Source organism: Diadema antillarum, unplaced genomic scaffold, assembly GCF_040938485.1.
Source record: "Diadema antillarum isolate AM-2024a unplaced genomic scaffold, OU_Dant_1.0 seq00000326_RagTag, whole genome shotgun sequence".
Lineage (NCBI taxonomy): Eukaryota > Metazoa > Echinodermata > Echinoidea > Diadematoida > Diadematidae > Diadema > Diadema antillarum.
In genome coordinates this window covers 1,734,873-1,749,619 of record NW_027271344.1, presented here as the reverse complement: position 1 = coordinate 1,749,619, position 14,747 = coordinate 1,734,873, and the positions used below count along the sequence as shown (strand labels likewise).

At 41.7% G+C, this 14,747-nt stretch overlaps 1 protein-coding gene across 7 annotated transcripts in view; it reads left to right on the top strand.

Annotated features, from left to right (window-relative positions):
• LOC139730688 (uncharacterized) overlaps nt 1-14,747 on the top strand; it is a 144,525-nt gene that overhangs the window by 87,291 nt on the left and 42,487 nt on the right. For 5 of the 7 annotated variants that reach the window (XM_071641549.1, XM_071641547.1, XM_071641553.1 and 2 more), the window contains exon 2: nt 11,501-12,017. In XM_071641549.1, the coding sequence (XP_071497650.1) occupies nt 11,720-12,017 (298 nt within the window). In that variant the 5' untranslated portion in view covers nt 11,501-11,719. Of the gene's footprint in view, nt 1-4,954; nt 5,223-10,913; nt 11,091-11,500; nt 12,018-14,747 lie in introns of those variants that run through there. The other 2 variants (XM_071641550.1, XM_071641548.1) reach the window with 2 other exon arrangements.

The window sequence follows — 14,747 nt, the reverse complement described above, 5'->3', positions numbered from 1 at the left end:
CTTCGTGCTCTCTCCATGTCCCCCTTCGTTATAGCTCCGGTAAAGATTATTGTCCCATCGCACAAGCAGTGATATGCCGAGTCTCGATATAGCACGAGGATTACTGATGAAAAACATCGATATCAAAATCAAGACACCACATCTGAAAATGAAACTTCACACCCTCCTTTGTCGCTATCTAGAGCTTCTGTTAAGCCTAAGCTAAAAAAAAAAATAGCAACAAAATTTATGTGATTAAACGGACATCCAGGCACGGCACGCTGAATTGTATGGCAAACAGACTTGGACCTCCAGAGAACGCATTAATGTTTATCCACCAGAATTCAAAGGAATGATAAAGTTGGCAGGGAGCGGCACCACGTCGACAAAGTATAAGATGGTGGCCTAGCCAGCACTCCTTTTGGTCTCCCAAACAATCAGTGCACAGGCAAATAAAAGGATCTAGGTATTAAAGGAAAGGACGTCTAGTATTCTCATTCTCATTCTCATTCTCAAATCAAGCAATGTAAAAGGTGATTCTCAGTCTGAATGTGGACAATAGTCTTGCTGGAATGGCTGGTAAGAAGTTAGACTCTGTAGCAAAGATTTCTTACACTGATATATCCTCAATGAACATCACCAGCCTATGAGCCTATGTAGTCAAAGTGAAAATGATCGGCAACCACGCCCACTCTTCACACCCCCTCTTAATTTTACACACCACAACATGTCTTTCTGTGAATATTTTCAGCCAGAACAAACTCCTATGAAGTGGTGAAATCATTTTAATTATCTAACTATTCTTCTTTAGAGTTTGATTGGTCAAATAGATAACAACAGCACACCCTGATGATACAAATAGATGATACAAATAGATGTAAAGCAAATAACGTGAGCTTTTCTGTGGTACTCCTACACGCGCATAATCTAATTATTATACAAGACATATGTATATACACGCAAGGAAAGTGCAGTGCCCCCTAGTTTAAAATTGACTTTATTAAACAGAATGAAATCAAACAAGAAAATAGTTGTGGTTTTATCAGAAGTGTGCATGTATACGTTTTTTTTATGTTGTAGTTTTGCATGTCTTGACTGACTAACTAACAGTGATATTGATTGCAACGGCTTAATGAAATTGAATGAAGTCCATAATGCCATCACCTCCAAACTCTCCCATTGCTTCAAAAAAATTGTAAAAAGCATATTTTCGTCGATAATCTAACAGCTGCAATCCGTCCCTATCTTAATATCATTATTACAATAATAATTTAATGCGAAGGGATATGTATCTTTTTTTTCATAAACGAAGGAACTTTATATTTTTCTCCAGACTGGCGACTTGTGAAGTGATGATATTGTCACTTCATGTAATATGCATGACTTATGTGGTTTGTGACCAACATTGATTGTCTCGTGAAAACACGTTAAACTCTTTAATTTCATAACTTTCTTGTTTTATACCCACTTTAGATAAATCTTCAAGTAATATGCTTATATTAGATATATTCTGTTCGTTACTACCAAGACTTGTAAACGTTGCTCTTTAAAAGTTCAACTGAGCAGAACTTCGCTCCAGGAAAAGGGGAAGGTCCAATGCATTCTGAGAAAGGTACGCAATGATCAATTAATTCTTTGGGAAGGCCGATCCCACTGTCACGGTGTATTTAACAAGCTTAAAATACTGTTTGTAAGCGAAGCCAAAGTCGATCTTCTCTTCCCAAGACCGCTCCACCGAGCCTAACGAGTAAATCTCATACCAATAGCTTCGATTCTATGCCCACACTTTCTGTCTATCACCCATGACTGAATTTTATTTGATCTTCTCCTCCCGATTTACCCTTGATTGGACCTTGACAGTGCTTTCATGTCAGAGTCAGTCACAATTGCAATCGCCATATACAGTTCCTTTGTTGAGATTCACGTAACCACGAACTTAAATTATAGCGGCCATTTGCATATATACCGCCAGACGATCCACTATTGAGTCGAAGGAGATTGAAATGAATGTAAAGAGGGTGTGTTTCTTTAGTTTGGAAGCTTGCCGTCGTGTTCGTCGATTATCAAAACAGAGTGCCTCTACACTTGAAATTGACAAAATTAGCCCTCACATTTGTAAAACGTCAACAAACAGAGCAGCACGCAACATTTTTTTACGGCATTTCATGGAGCGTCTGTTCGCATGTAGCTTATTGATGACCTAATTGTTGCACGATGAGCCCGAAGGGAAAATTATACATTTGGGCTCAATGTTGTATAACGGGCGGGTTACATGATCCACGTCAGCCTGCTGTCCTTGTTGAAATGGACAAATAAGGAAAAACTGTTAGGACAGCCATTATCAAATTATGATGATCACCACGATAAACTCGATTATCTTCCTAGTCTGTTCAAGAAGTACCCAGGAAGCGTCTCCTAACAAGTGTTTCTCTCGCTTTGTCTTGTGCCCATGGAATAGTGTAGACTGCAGGCTCATTTCATAGAGCGGTTGACAATATCATTGTTACATGACTACAGTTAGCATCGCAACAGATTAGTGTTGAGCTTTTTTGTGTGTTTTTTTCCCAGCTATTGTCATTGTAACTGCAACAATAAACCTGTTGAAACAGAGTTTTAAGTAAATGGATGAAAATCGTGCGCTTTGCAAATATGAGCTTTTATTTATGATAACTGGTTGACAATGATTATTATCACAGAATAACTCGTATTCACTAACAAAAAGACATGCCAGGATATACAGTCATGTTAGAGGTAGAACCCCGGCGGTCATTGACCTCTTCAACCTTCTCCTCAGCTGTGCTATTGTTTACTCTATGCGAGTATTGATTTTGCTGTTTTCCTCAGTATTATAACCTTTACTGACATCGCTTAAAGAAACGTAACAGAGTCCTTCACCTTCCTTGCAACACCAGCCGATTATAGTGCCCTGCTTTCTGCTTTCCGTGGCAATGGCCGTCTTCGTAAGATCCACGGCTGAAAAGGTCATGAATATGATGTGAGTGCCGACATCATTGTAGGCCTACATAATGGCAGTGTTTGATATTTTATTGATGTCGTCGAAGAATAGTATTACGTTCTATCCACAAGTGGGAAATTCAACTCTTTATTCGTTGGATTTACATGATGTGATGTGAGCATTGTAATTTTTTACCACTGCCATTTTCAACCATCTCCAGCTTTCTGCATTTTTCCCTTCTGACTTCCCTTCCACACGACTGCTTTCCCGTTCTCGAAGTCTTAGTAATGTCTCTTTCGCCGACTTTCCCCGTCTGTCTTCTCTCTCTTTGAACAAGTTCTTTTTCTTCTCTTTTTTTCTCTCCGATCCTTTTTTCTTGTCACATGGGCATGGAATCGACCTTCGTCTGCACTCGCTATTCATTTCCATTGGTTTGTATTTTGGAGACAGACGAAACCTTGTATGTCAACAGAGACGATGTTGTCGTTTGATCGCACCTGAATCTTACTCCAAATCGTGCCTGATGTATACCCGAAGAATAGGTATACAGACATGATTTTATTTCGATTTCAGACTGTGCTGTTGAGTGAAATATGAACGCTCGCCACACGCAACATATGTCAAGGGAGGAAAATCAATATTTGTTCTACTTTTCTTTCTCTTCGGCAAATAAAACGCTAATTGGAATTACGAGTTTTCAAATGGGTTTGTCTTTGTAGAATAGGATTGGAAGAAATTTTCAGGAAGAAAAGTAATGAAATTCAATAATATGGTGTTGAGTAATGGTATGATTATGATTTAGAGTCTAAAGCACGGGTTATAAAGCAGAAGAACTTGTGTCTCGGATATGTAAGGACATACTGCAGTGTGCGGGTGATGGGTTCCATGTACCGTTGATTAGTATATTCAATGAAGAGTGTCCTGAGGGGAAAGATCATACGAGAGTACTTCTGTCAGACTCAAGATATGGACTAGAAAAGAGCGCTAGCAGGGGCAAGCTGCAATCGGTGCTCTGATCGTGGGCCATTAGCGGGTCCCCTAGTCTTGCTCGGCTTAACTATCTCTTTAATTCGTATCTCGTGTCCTCTGGTTCCTCATAAACATCATCGTTATGCAATGCAAATAATGATAAAAACAACAACTGCGGTTTCTTATGGCCTCGTGAAGATGATCTGACTGGCTGTGTGCGATGTTAACCTTCAGGAAGCGGCGTTCCGTGCCCCGACGTAGGTCTTCAAGGAGTGAAAAGAGGAGGGGAAAGCTTTCAAAACTTTCTGCCAGTATTCTTTGGCTATCGTTAATCCAAATCTGAAGGGCATTTTTCGTCTGAGAAGAGACAACACGAAGGACGATTTTCTAAGAGCACGGACAATTCGCAAAGGACCCTTTGAGTGCTTGTAAATGTGCTCCAGGGACATACAGACACTATTTCTTGATGTGCGCAGTATTCCCGGTATTATGTAGCATGTTGTTTGTCCGTCTATACTTGAGTCTTTTGTGGTTATGTGATGCCAGCAATGGTTTCTTTCCTCCAGTGTTATCGTCCAAGGTCTACATGAGACAGAAATCATGAATCAACTCTCACCTCCATTATTGTTGGTCTGTGGAATGGTCTTACAGCTGAGGCGGTCACAACTTCTGAGAGGTCTTCGCGCATTGGTCTCGAATCATTGCACTCCCGAAGTTCTGCTAGCAACGGATTCGAAGCAATCACTGCTCATAATCTGAAAGTTGGTATCTGTACATGCCTATGTGTAGAAGACAAGACGCAATATTTCACTGAAATCGAAAGAACTGCTATTTTCCTCGATTTGGCAGCGTGCCGGAGGAAGTGACAAACTTTATTTGTATGGCATGATGTAAATTTTCACGGCCGAGCAAACTCCCCATGTCACTGCATGACACGAATGCTGCTGGTGATGGAGATGACGATTTTTTTTTTCTCATACAATACGTGCTCGGGTCATCTTGGAACGGCCTGACGGGTAGAAGTATCATACGACCCGAGGAAAAGAGAATACATTCTACATTCCTGGTTGTGCTGCTTCTTTTCGAGTATTTTGATGTCTTGTGACAGTTGTTTCTTTCGAACTGAGAGAAAAGAGGAATAGTTGACCCCTGAAAATTGTGCTCAATGTGAGCTTAGTCGGCCCACGGTCAACCTCATGCTCGTTCAGTAGTAGGCCCATACCGAGGTATTCGCGCTAAACTCGGCAACTCGGGAACAGCTATAACACACGGACACGCCCAGCCTCTGTCAAATGACATGGAAACGGCTGATATTCAGGTACATCTCAACACCTACCACTTTTTCTCTCCTAACCTCCTCCTCCTCCTCCTCCTCCTCCTCCTCCTCTTCCGTTTCCTTTCTCTCTCAAGCATACTCGCGAGGATAGAATTCCTCAGCAGATGATAATCTACTATCTCTGGGTCTATCCTGAATAATTGTGATTAAATATAAATTGATAAATGATCAACGAAATGACAAGTCAAGAAACCCATCACCTCTCGCAGGCCTGTCGGCGTTTTGGTGCGTCACATATCTAAACCCCTTAGTACGAGAGTCTGCAGTATATTTTTAACAAGCAAAGGAAAATTTGTTGTTTGACCAACACTTCCGTTATCCCATAATGAAATGCATTTTTTATAATGGTGTGAATAGATGAAGAAAAAGAAAAGGACTCGAACTTAGAGACAGGGCGTGTATGGAATGTGATTTCTTTTTCTAAATTCATCAAACAAGAAGCCAAAAAAGTACAAATATTTGTCGTGGCAAAATATTGTGCAAACATCGCAGAGTTCATGATAATGAAGATCTCTGAATTTACACTGAATGGCGTTACATATTTGTATTGTCCAGGTGGGGTCTAAAGGCAAAAAAAAAATGGTAATGTTAACATGATCTGATACTGTCGACGACATGGCAGCGAGTTTGAAGAGTAGACACCTATCCTCACCTTTGGAATACGTGCAGGTCTGTCAAGTCAACGTTACTGGAAACGAAGTTATTTCGCGGATGCATGTAGGCAGTAATGTTTGGTAAAGTTCAAAAGTTGATGTTGTTTTTCGTCGTTCTTGCGGGAGACAAGGGTATTGTCAGTCATCCGGAAGCAAATTCAGCACAAAGTTGGCACCCTGATGAGTCTTGAATGTCATTGAATAATTGTACAATTCCAGTCTTTGTGTGGGTCTATTGTCTGTATGTGTGTATGCTATGCGTATGTGTGTGTGTGGGCGCTGAATAGGCCACAGTTCTAGGATAACCTTTGTGATGACATAAATGATACTAGTAGTATGTTACATCCTCTATATGACAGTAGCTTACATGCATGTGGTCAGATTTGTTAAAGCGGATCGTCACGGGCGATGAACAACAATTTTTCTGATTGCGCTGATGAAAGGGAACCGTATCACGATACATCTAAAGTGTATTGTATTACTGCCACTGAGCTTTGTGGTGACAACGACGTTATTTCTAAATGATCGTATCTTTGCCATAGTTTCTGAAACTTCCGCGTCGAAAAAAAAAGCATCCACGCAACTAAATTCAATATAATATCGTGAGGAAAGTACACACGAATCTACAGCCTAGTTGTGAAATGCAATAATTCTGAGGCATGTGGCTTCGGGCGTGGCGGGGTGAAAGTGCACCGACTGAGGGGTAGGCTCCTACTCGTTTCTTTAAGGTATCCCTGCTCTCCGTTTTACAACACTATGGTGGAGATCACTTCGCTTTGACGAAATGAAAATGAAACCAAAAAAAAAAAAAAAATGTGAACAGGAAATGTAACTGTTCATATATCACCTTTGAAGATATAAACTCCGTCGAGTACTAGTAGTTGCATTCGTGCTGAGGGGCTACGTCACTATTTGCAGTGTGTGCAGGGCTGTTAAGTGTAAATCGAAAGGAGTATGTTGTGGAGTTTGTGTATCTGTTTTCACATGATACACGTTGGATGTGGGTTGAGTCCGCACGTCCCACCGATTAGGTGGATTTACGCACAAATCACTCTCTTCTGACACATGATGCTTTAAAGGACACACTATATCCAAACGCTGCGGTTGGCAAAATAGATACATTTCACCGACATAACATTTTTTCGATAACATCCATTCAGCTAATGACATCAACTTTTCCATGGCCGTTATCAACTGCTGTAGGGCATAAAAACGATCAGCCCATGCTAACATGTGGCATAGAATATACGTCACCGCAAAAGTATGCAGGGCTTTTCGGCGTGTGTTCACTGGTCTGCAGAAGATTCATGTAACTTGCATTGGTATAAGATGGTGACTCCAAGAATAAGATGACTATTGAAGTGTCAGACATCTCGACTAAATTTCCTATCTCCCGCTAGACATGTAGGATGCACTCCTACACAGATTACTATCATCATGTCGATTTTTTTTTCTCGATAATACAATGAAGCGAGATATGGACAAACCCCACTGAAACAAGTTTGTACCCACACTAAACCAAAGTGACCAACCTCTATCAAAATGCTTACAACATCGATTTACGTACCTCCTTAGTTCTGAGGGCGGCATCCCCTTCATTATGCTCATCGGGTTCCTATACTTGGAAAACTCTTCATTTTCTCTGTCGTGTATCCTCATTATGATGTCTCCATAAATGATCTCTCCTGATGTTTTCTTGTAAACATTTTGTTGTTTTGTTTGGTAGAATGCTCTTTTTGTCATCTGTTTCACTTTAAGGAGAGTTTGTTATCGTGCCTTCTACTTTCATCGCATATTTATTGGCTTTCACTTTAGAAAAAAAAACTTTCTTCGTACTTGCTCTTTTGCGTCACTCACGAGTCACCTTGTCACTGGTGTTGCCGATAATGCTAAAAGTAGGTACGTTATATGAGTGACCGTTGAGTTACATGAGTTACGTAATATACCTTTCCAAACTGGACTACCCAGTTGATCCGAACATGGAACTGCTAGTAGCTCCACAATCTGAAGATGTAGCCTGCTTTAACACGTTCTTGGTGTTGGTGAAATATAGCTGGAGTGGTGGCCAAGGGGAAGGATGGCTGGTGTCCTCCTCTTTCTTGCAATTGTTGCATCATGAAGGAGGTTTGCACCACCGCGAGTGTGATTGGCACAAAACTGCATTTAACATCGGTTCGGATTGCTGCTCCCTGTACCCACAAACTACATACATTACCATTACTTTTTGTGGTATGAATGGTAATTATGGTTACATTTCACGCCTACGCCATCTAGCCCACGTTCGTGGTCTCACACATCTTCATTGGGGTTGGTTTGTGCGCGAGGAGAAGTAAACATACATCACGAACTCATAAAGCTGGAGGTTGAAAAGATATGACCTTTGCTCCCAAGAGGGAGAGAGGGAGAGAAACAGACAGACAGACAGACAGAGGGAAAGAGAGAGAGAGATGAATGGGGAATGGAGTTGGAGGAAGATGTATTCTCATTCTCAACTCACGTTACGACGGACTCTGAAAGGAGAAGGAAATACAGTTAATGTGGCATCAGAGCGTCATAACAAGTGATATCTGGCACGGACTACATGAATCAGTCCCAAGCCCATGCAGAGATGATGCATTGCATGATGTGCAAACTATCAACGTTCAAACGAGAACCGTCAAATTGCTGTGTAAAACATGATACAAGGTTGTCAGCCTCATCTTCTTGTTTGTTTGTTTGTTTGTTTGTGTGTGTAAGTGTGTGTGTGTGTGTGTGTGTGTGTGTGTGTGTGTGTGTGTGTGAGGGAGAGAGGGAAAGAATTATTTCGCATTTCGCTGCAAAGTCATAAGTACGAGAGCATCAGGATCTCTGGTTGGGTTAATGAACGATGTGAAATAATTTGCTATCAATTAGGCCAATCTTTGAGAATATGGGAATGAAGATGTTTGATATGCACTTGTCGAATGTTCTGTCATTCTAAAAACTGATGCCGTCTGAAAGAGATGAGAGTACTGTCATGATTTTTGTTCTTTCTTTTTGCATGTTTGTCCTGGGGATTGAGAGAACAGGCTGAGCAAATGTTTGTCTTGTGTGGTTCTGTTTGCTCGGTCGCGATCTCGGATGAAATCCTGTTTGAGAGTCGAGATCTTGTTTGAAAATTATATAGGTGACAACGATTGTAAACACAACACAAGAGGCCCCTTTTCCTTCTCCTTATACATAGCCCTTCTCTCACACAGCATCTTAATGTAGAAATGTGAAAACACATGTACGGTCATGATGAAACGCATTCAACACCAAGGAAGTCATTGATCCAGGACACGCCCCTCCGCTACAGGTCATCTCACAGAAATACACAGACTAAGCAAGGGACAACTGCATTAATTATTTACTTTAGTTTGTTGTCTTTTCATTAGTGCGGACTTCATAATGCACACCGTGTCTGACCGTGGTTCTCTTTTCATTGTCTGTTGGGAAAAAACAGATGTGAAACAAGTTTTAGAGCACATCTATGATATGAATTACATTATCATAACCCCAGCTTGTCATTGGTTTGTTGTTGTTGTTGTTGTTGTTGTTGTCGTTTTTTCATGACATGCACATACAACGTGCAATGTCTATCGAAGTTCCAGCATATGTATAGTATACGTGCATGGGCTTTGGACCGTATCAACCTCAGTTGTCATTTTATTTATATAACCACTTAAAAAGCATGCACCAAACCAGTACCAAAGTACCAAACAAGTATGCTTAATAAGTGATAGGCTAGATTATTTGATCAAATTTCACATTTTTCGTTTCGCCTTTTTTTTTAGTGTAAGCGTCATCCCATTTGGTAAACTACCTTGCAAATATGCGACATGCAAAGAATCACAAACTACAGGACGAAAACGGTCATACCTAGAGGCCGAAATATGGCCACGCAATGAATCGTTTTCTGACTTTATTTACATATATTCTTTTCCATAATATCTGAATTTGGGTGAGCAGTAAATCTGCTCACTTTCTCCTGATTTATTCCCCATTGATCAATTGCTTGCGGCAATAGACGTTTTCGAAGATTTTTCCGACACTTTCATCAGCCGAAAATAATGATAAGCTAAGGAGTGAATGAAGAGGCAGGTCCCTACTTTAATTCGTGGCTCATTATCCCAACCTAATTTTTGTAACATTGAGCGTTTCCTGTATGTGGGGTTGTTTTGTCACGCTTGTCCATGCCTCGCTGCTGTTAAATGTGTGTGGGTGTGTGTGTTTGTGTGTGGATTCGTGTGTTTGTGTGTGTAATCTTGAGCAGTTGTTTGGGGCACATGCATTCATGACGCCAGACAGCGTGCAGACATGTTCGAGGTGTCCCGCTGTGAGGGCTCATCCTTGTTTCACGTGTGCCTGTGCCTCTTCTCTTTCTTTCCCCTACGCCTTACTCATATTCTGTTGTCATGGAAACGGCATCGACTCTCTGGCCAAAACAGATATTAACTTCGCCATGTTGAGTTTTAAAGAATTTGGAACTTAAACAAGCTTTGGTTGTTGATTAATCATGTCACTATAGTTACCCAAATGAGCAATGCAGACCCACATTGTATTACATGGAGACAAAGCTCTGAGAAAGAGGTGACAATTTTCTATGGTAACATCCCTCGATATAGGCTTTTGTAGATGTTCAGATACTCGGAAGAGGTTTTTACACTCGTCAGTGCGAATTAACACTTCTACACGTTTGATATGGATATGGTAGGGAAGCAGTGATCACATTGGGTTCTTTTTCGTTCGACATGCACGTTACTCCATTTTAGTTGGTGCTTGTTTGACGGACGTCTAGCAATGCCATTAAAGTCGTGAAGTTTTATACGTCTGCATTGAGTCGATCTATTGTTGGAGTGTGTAAACAAGGGCTAGTCATCGCAGCTCTCCGTGTTTCTTCCTCTCTATCTATCCCCCCGTTCTCCGTGTTGCATTGTCTTCAATGTTTGATTTCTGCTTAGTCTGTATGTTGGCTGCACAAGGAAGTGCAGCTCCAACGCCTTGTCTGCCAGAAAGGTTGAGGTTCATGTGTGAGATCTTCCGCGTCTGTGTATGTGGGATGCAGCTCAAGCTCCTCTTGTGATTCGGGATGTTGAGTTTTGTGAATCGTTTTGTCGCGCTCTATTGTCGGATGGATTGTCTGCATGATCAAAATCTAGACACTGAGTAGCAAAATGTTCACGATTTCAGAAGTTTGGTAAGTTTGTAAAAGTTTTGAACTGTCGAGTGTATACATGCACTAATATGCGTATGTGCATAAAAGTGTGTGAAGTATGGCAATTTGCTTGTGGTTGCGATATGTTTTTGTGTAGTGAACTGAGAACATTTTACTCGTATATAAGATATCTAGCTGTAGCGGTATTTGAGTTTGGCTAGCCAAACTGGGATTGAATTGACTCTGGCGAGGTCGCCTGCCTCGCACCAATACATTTTCTATTGAATGTGCATTGTGAAAGGAGCCCCCTCGAAACGATTTGAATGCCTATTGTTTGTGCGCACAGGCTTGCTCAGTGGGCTTAGCGATGCCCCTCCTTGCTCGCTCTGGCCCGTTTTCCTCTCCCCCGCACTAACCTCGCTTCTCTCGTTTGTTCTACGCACTATTGGCAGGTCTACGAGGGCTGTGAAAACTCGCGGTAGTCCCGCTCAGTCCTGATCGCACTCTCACTCGACTTTTCCACCGAGAGTCACTCGATTTGCAACAAAGTGCCAAGGACACTGACAGACACACGAACACATCTTCACCCACCATTGGACGCCAGGGCGACTCGGGAAGTCACTCATCAAGAGTTCTACATGCTGTAAGTTTGGAACAGCCAACCGCACAGCATGGGGAATAAGGCCTCTGCCTCGGCGAGCATAAGCGTCGAGGCATCGGCTGAGGCCGATGTGGCGGCGGGGGAGCCAGTGAAGAAGAAGAGGCGCCTCAGTTTCAACCGCGTCCTCAATGCCTCATTCCGTCGATCAGGCCGGGGTCGACGGAGTAAGCGCAAAGCAGGACGCAGTGACGAAGGGGGCGCTAAAATCAGCGTTGGAGCCGAGGCACCGAAAGTCGACATGGACATCGGAACGCCAGACAGCACTAAAATCGGAGTGGGCGGCAACCTCGGTTTGGGGGCAAATGCTGGTAAGCCATCTTCTACTTTGTTTATCACATTTGTGTGTATTTTATATCTTATATTGTCATGTAAATAAAAAGACACAAGAAAAGTTTTATGTGCGTGGCATCGCGAGAGCTGCGCTACGAGTGGCCAGCGAGGGCCACTCCAAGTCCGCGAAAGAAAGTTGACACAATTAACGTGCCCAATTCACAGGGGTGCTCGGGTGGGCTCGCTCCGCTTCACACAACAAAAAAGTCGATTTTACTGGTAAGGAAACTTGCGCGCTTTGTGTAATTAAGTCCGGAGTGGCGTATAGTCGAGTAGTTTGAAGGAATGTGGCGACGAGGCGAAGATCGACGAGGCGGATTAGCCCAGCCCATCCTAGCGATGTGACGCTCACTCCTATAAGATCATTTTTCGAGCAGTCCCTCTCCTGGACGCCAATATGCAGTGCTGCCGTGGCTCCCTGACATCTTCTATACGATTAGGTACGTTTTTTCTCCATCTTTGCTCTCCAATCAGATTTTCTAATTTTGCTCTCTAAAACTTTCTATGAAGTTGGTTCTTTGGATATACTGTATGTCTGAAGCGCTTATGGTAACGTGAGGTCTGTACAACATTAATATGTTGTATGTGATAGGTGAGTTAAGAGCGTGCCCTTCCTCCCGTCACCATTTAAGGATTCTACTTATAACCGTAACCCGAGGGTACAATTTTTTTTTTTTCGCGCCTTTCCGATATCAATCGTTTTGCGAAGGATTTTGTTTAGTGACCCTAATATCATAATGCGCAGCAATGGCGTCCATTTTTGTCCTTGGTTGTGCATGTATAGAATGGCAATACTGTTTTTTTTTTCTCCCCAGTCCCATTATAGTCTTGGTAGTTTGTGAGCGATCCATTCTTCGCGGTTACTGAAGAAGAATGGATGTTATCCATCGATGTAAGCACGCGGGTCGATACTACTTTGCCCCAGGTACAAGCACGCTATGTACACTTTACCAGCGCACTACCGCGTCCACCGAAGTTGGCGGTAGTCAGCGCATTCATGTTAGAATACGCCAACATTTAGCAGATCTGATGTGAGAACTATGTAATTTAAATGTTCTGATCAACCCACGAGGGAATTGTATGTCACATTGCTCGAAACAGGGGTTGTTGACTCTTTTTCCTCTGTAAAACTTTTACCCACGTATTTTGCCCTCCCCCCGATGAAGTGGTATGTTCCATTGACACGCCCTGCTACTTGTTGCACGCTGTCAAGTTTTGTACAAGCGAAGTTACCCGCGGTGTGCATGGCGTGTTTGTAAGGGCGAGGAAACTACATGCACGTTGGTGTACTGAATGGCAGCTCTGTTTTCGCTTTGGATCAGAACTACCATGAAGGGTTCTCTCAAAATACACTTGAGTAGAGATGAATCAAGTAGGGATACTTGGCGCTCTTAGCTTGTATATTTTATGCTCTTCTGTTGCTCGATTTTTGGTCTTTTTCAGAGTTTTAGCGAGTATAATAAAAGTTGGTGAATGGTGACGAGAAGCCGCAACTTGGTGAAAATCGGGAGGTAAAATTCATATCCTCTCATTGGGTTCCCTCTGAGACTTTCGGATAGAGTTGTAATACTAATAACTCTTCATGTAATATTCCATTTTCCCCCATTCCCGATGACACGATAGCATCACGGCAAAAATGTCTTCCAAAATGACATCTACTCTGCAAATTGTACCTTTCCAGTTTGTAAATAGCTCTTAAAGGGATGGTATAGTATTAGTTGAGGTGAGGATTCAGCTTTTAACTTTTTGCGACTCCATTAAATCTTAAGGAGCATGCAATTCTACGAGGAATTAAAAGTATATTTGAATAAAATTGGTTTTGAAATGACTGAGATATCCAAAAACAAAGTAAAACAAAGTAATCCTAATAAATGGTCGGTCCCACCTTTTATTAGAATCACTTTATTTTGGATATCTCAGCCATTTCAAACCCAATTTTCCTTAAAAATATTAACAAACTTTGAATTCCTCTTAGAATTATGTGCTCTTTCATATGTCGTGATAGATTTAATCGACGTGAAGGACACAACATCCTTTAGTTGAAAAAGAAAATCTGCATGACCAAACAAACCGTCTCTGGGATGACTTTAAATTCAGTGTTACTCATGTCGTTTGCTCGTTGGTATTCCACCGTTTATTAACAAAATCGACAATCGATGTTCATGAGGTCGGTCTGACGATCACAAGGAGTACAATTTGTGCAATATTAATTTTAACCATTATGATTTTATTCTGATATAGGTCCTGTCATGAAGAATAAACACAAGTCTTTGGTACCAAGCAGTTGCATTCATAGTTTTGTCGAGTCGACATGACTCTGTCTTGAGTAAACCCCCTGCTGAAGTGTTGGCCCCATTTTGCTAACTCGATGTGGAGGTCATATTTGAGACCATAACGCGCGGGTGTATTACACCTCAACCCCCTCAAATTCACCATATCCCTGATGAGAGAAGTAGGAAAAAACAACAGGAACAACAACTAAACAAAAGAAAATTATGTGTGACTGGCTTCACAAATTCTGTTATATCAAAAGTTAAAGCTCCCTATTCGCGTGATTGAATCCTCTGAAGCGATATGACGTATAAATACGTGTAGAAGGGTTATTGATCCATGAGGCGATATGGATCCGTAAGCTTCACATTATCCTAAATGACTTATCTTTGTATAAGATAAACAAACAAGTAAGCAAAACATGCACACATTGGATG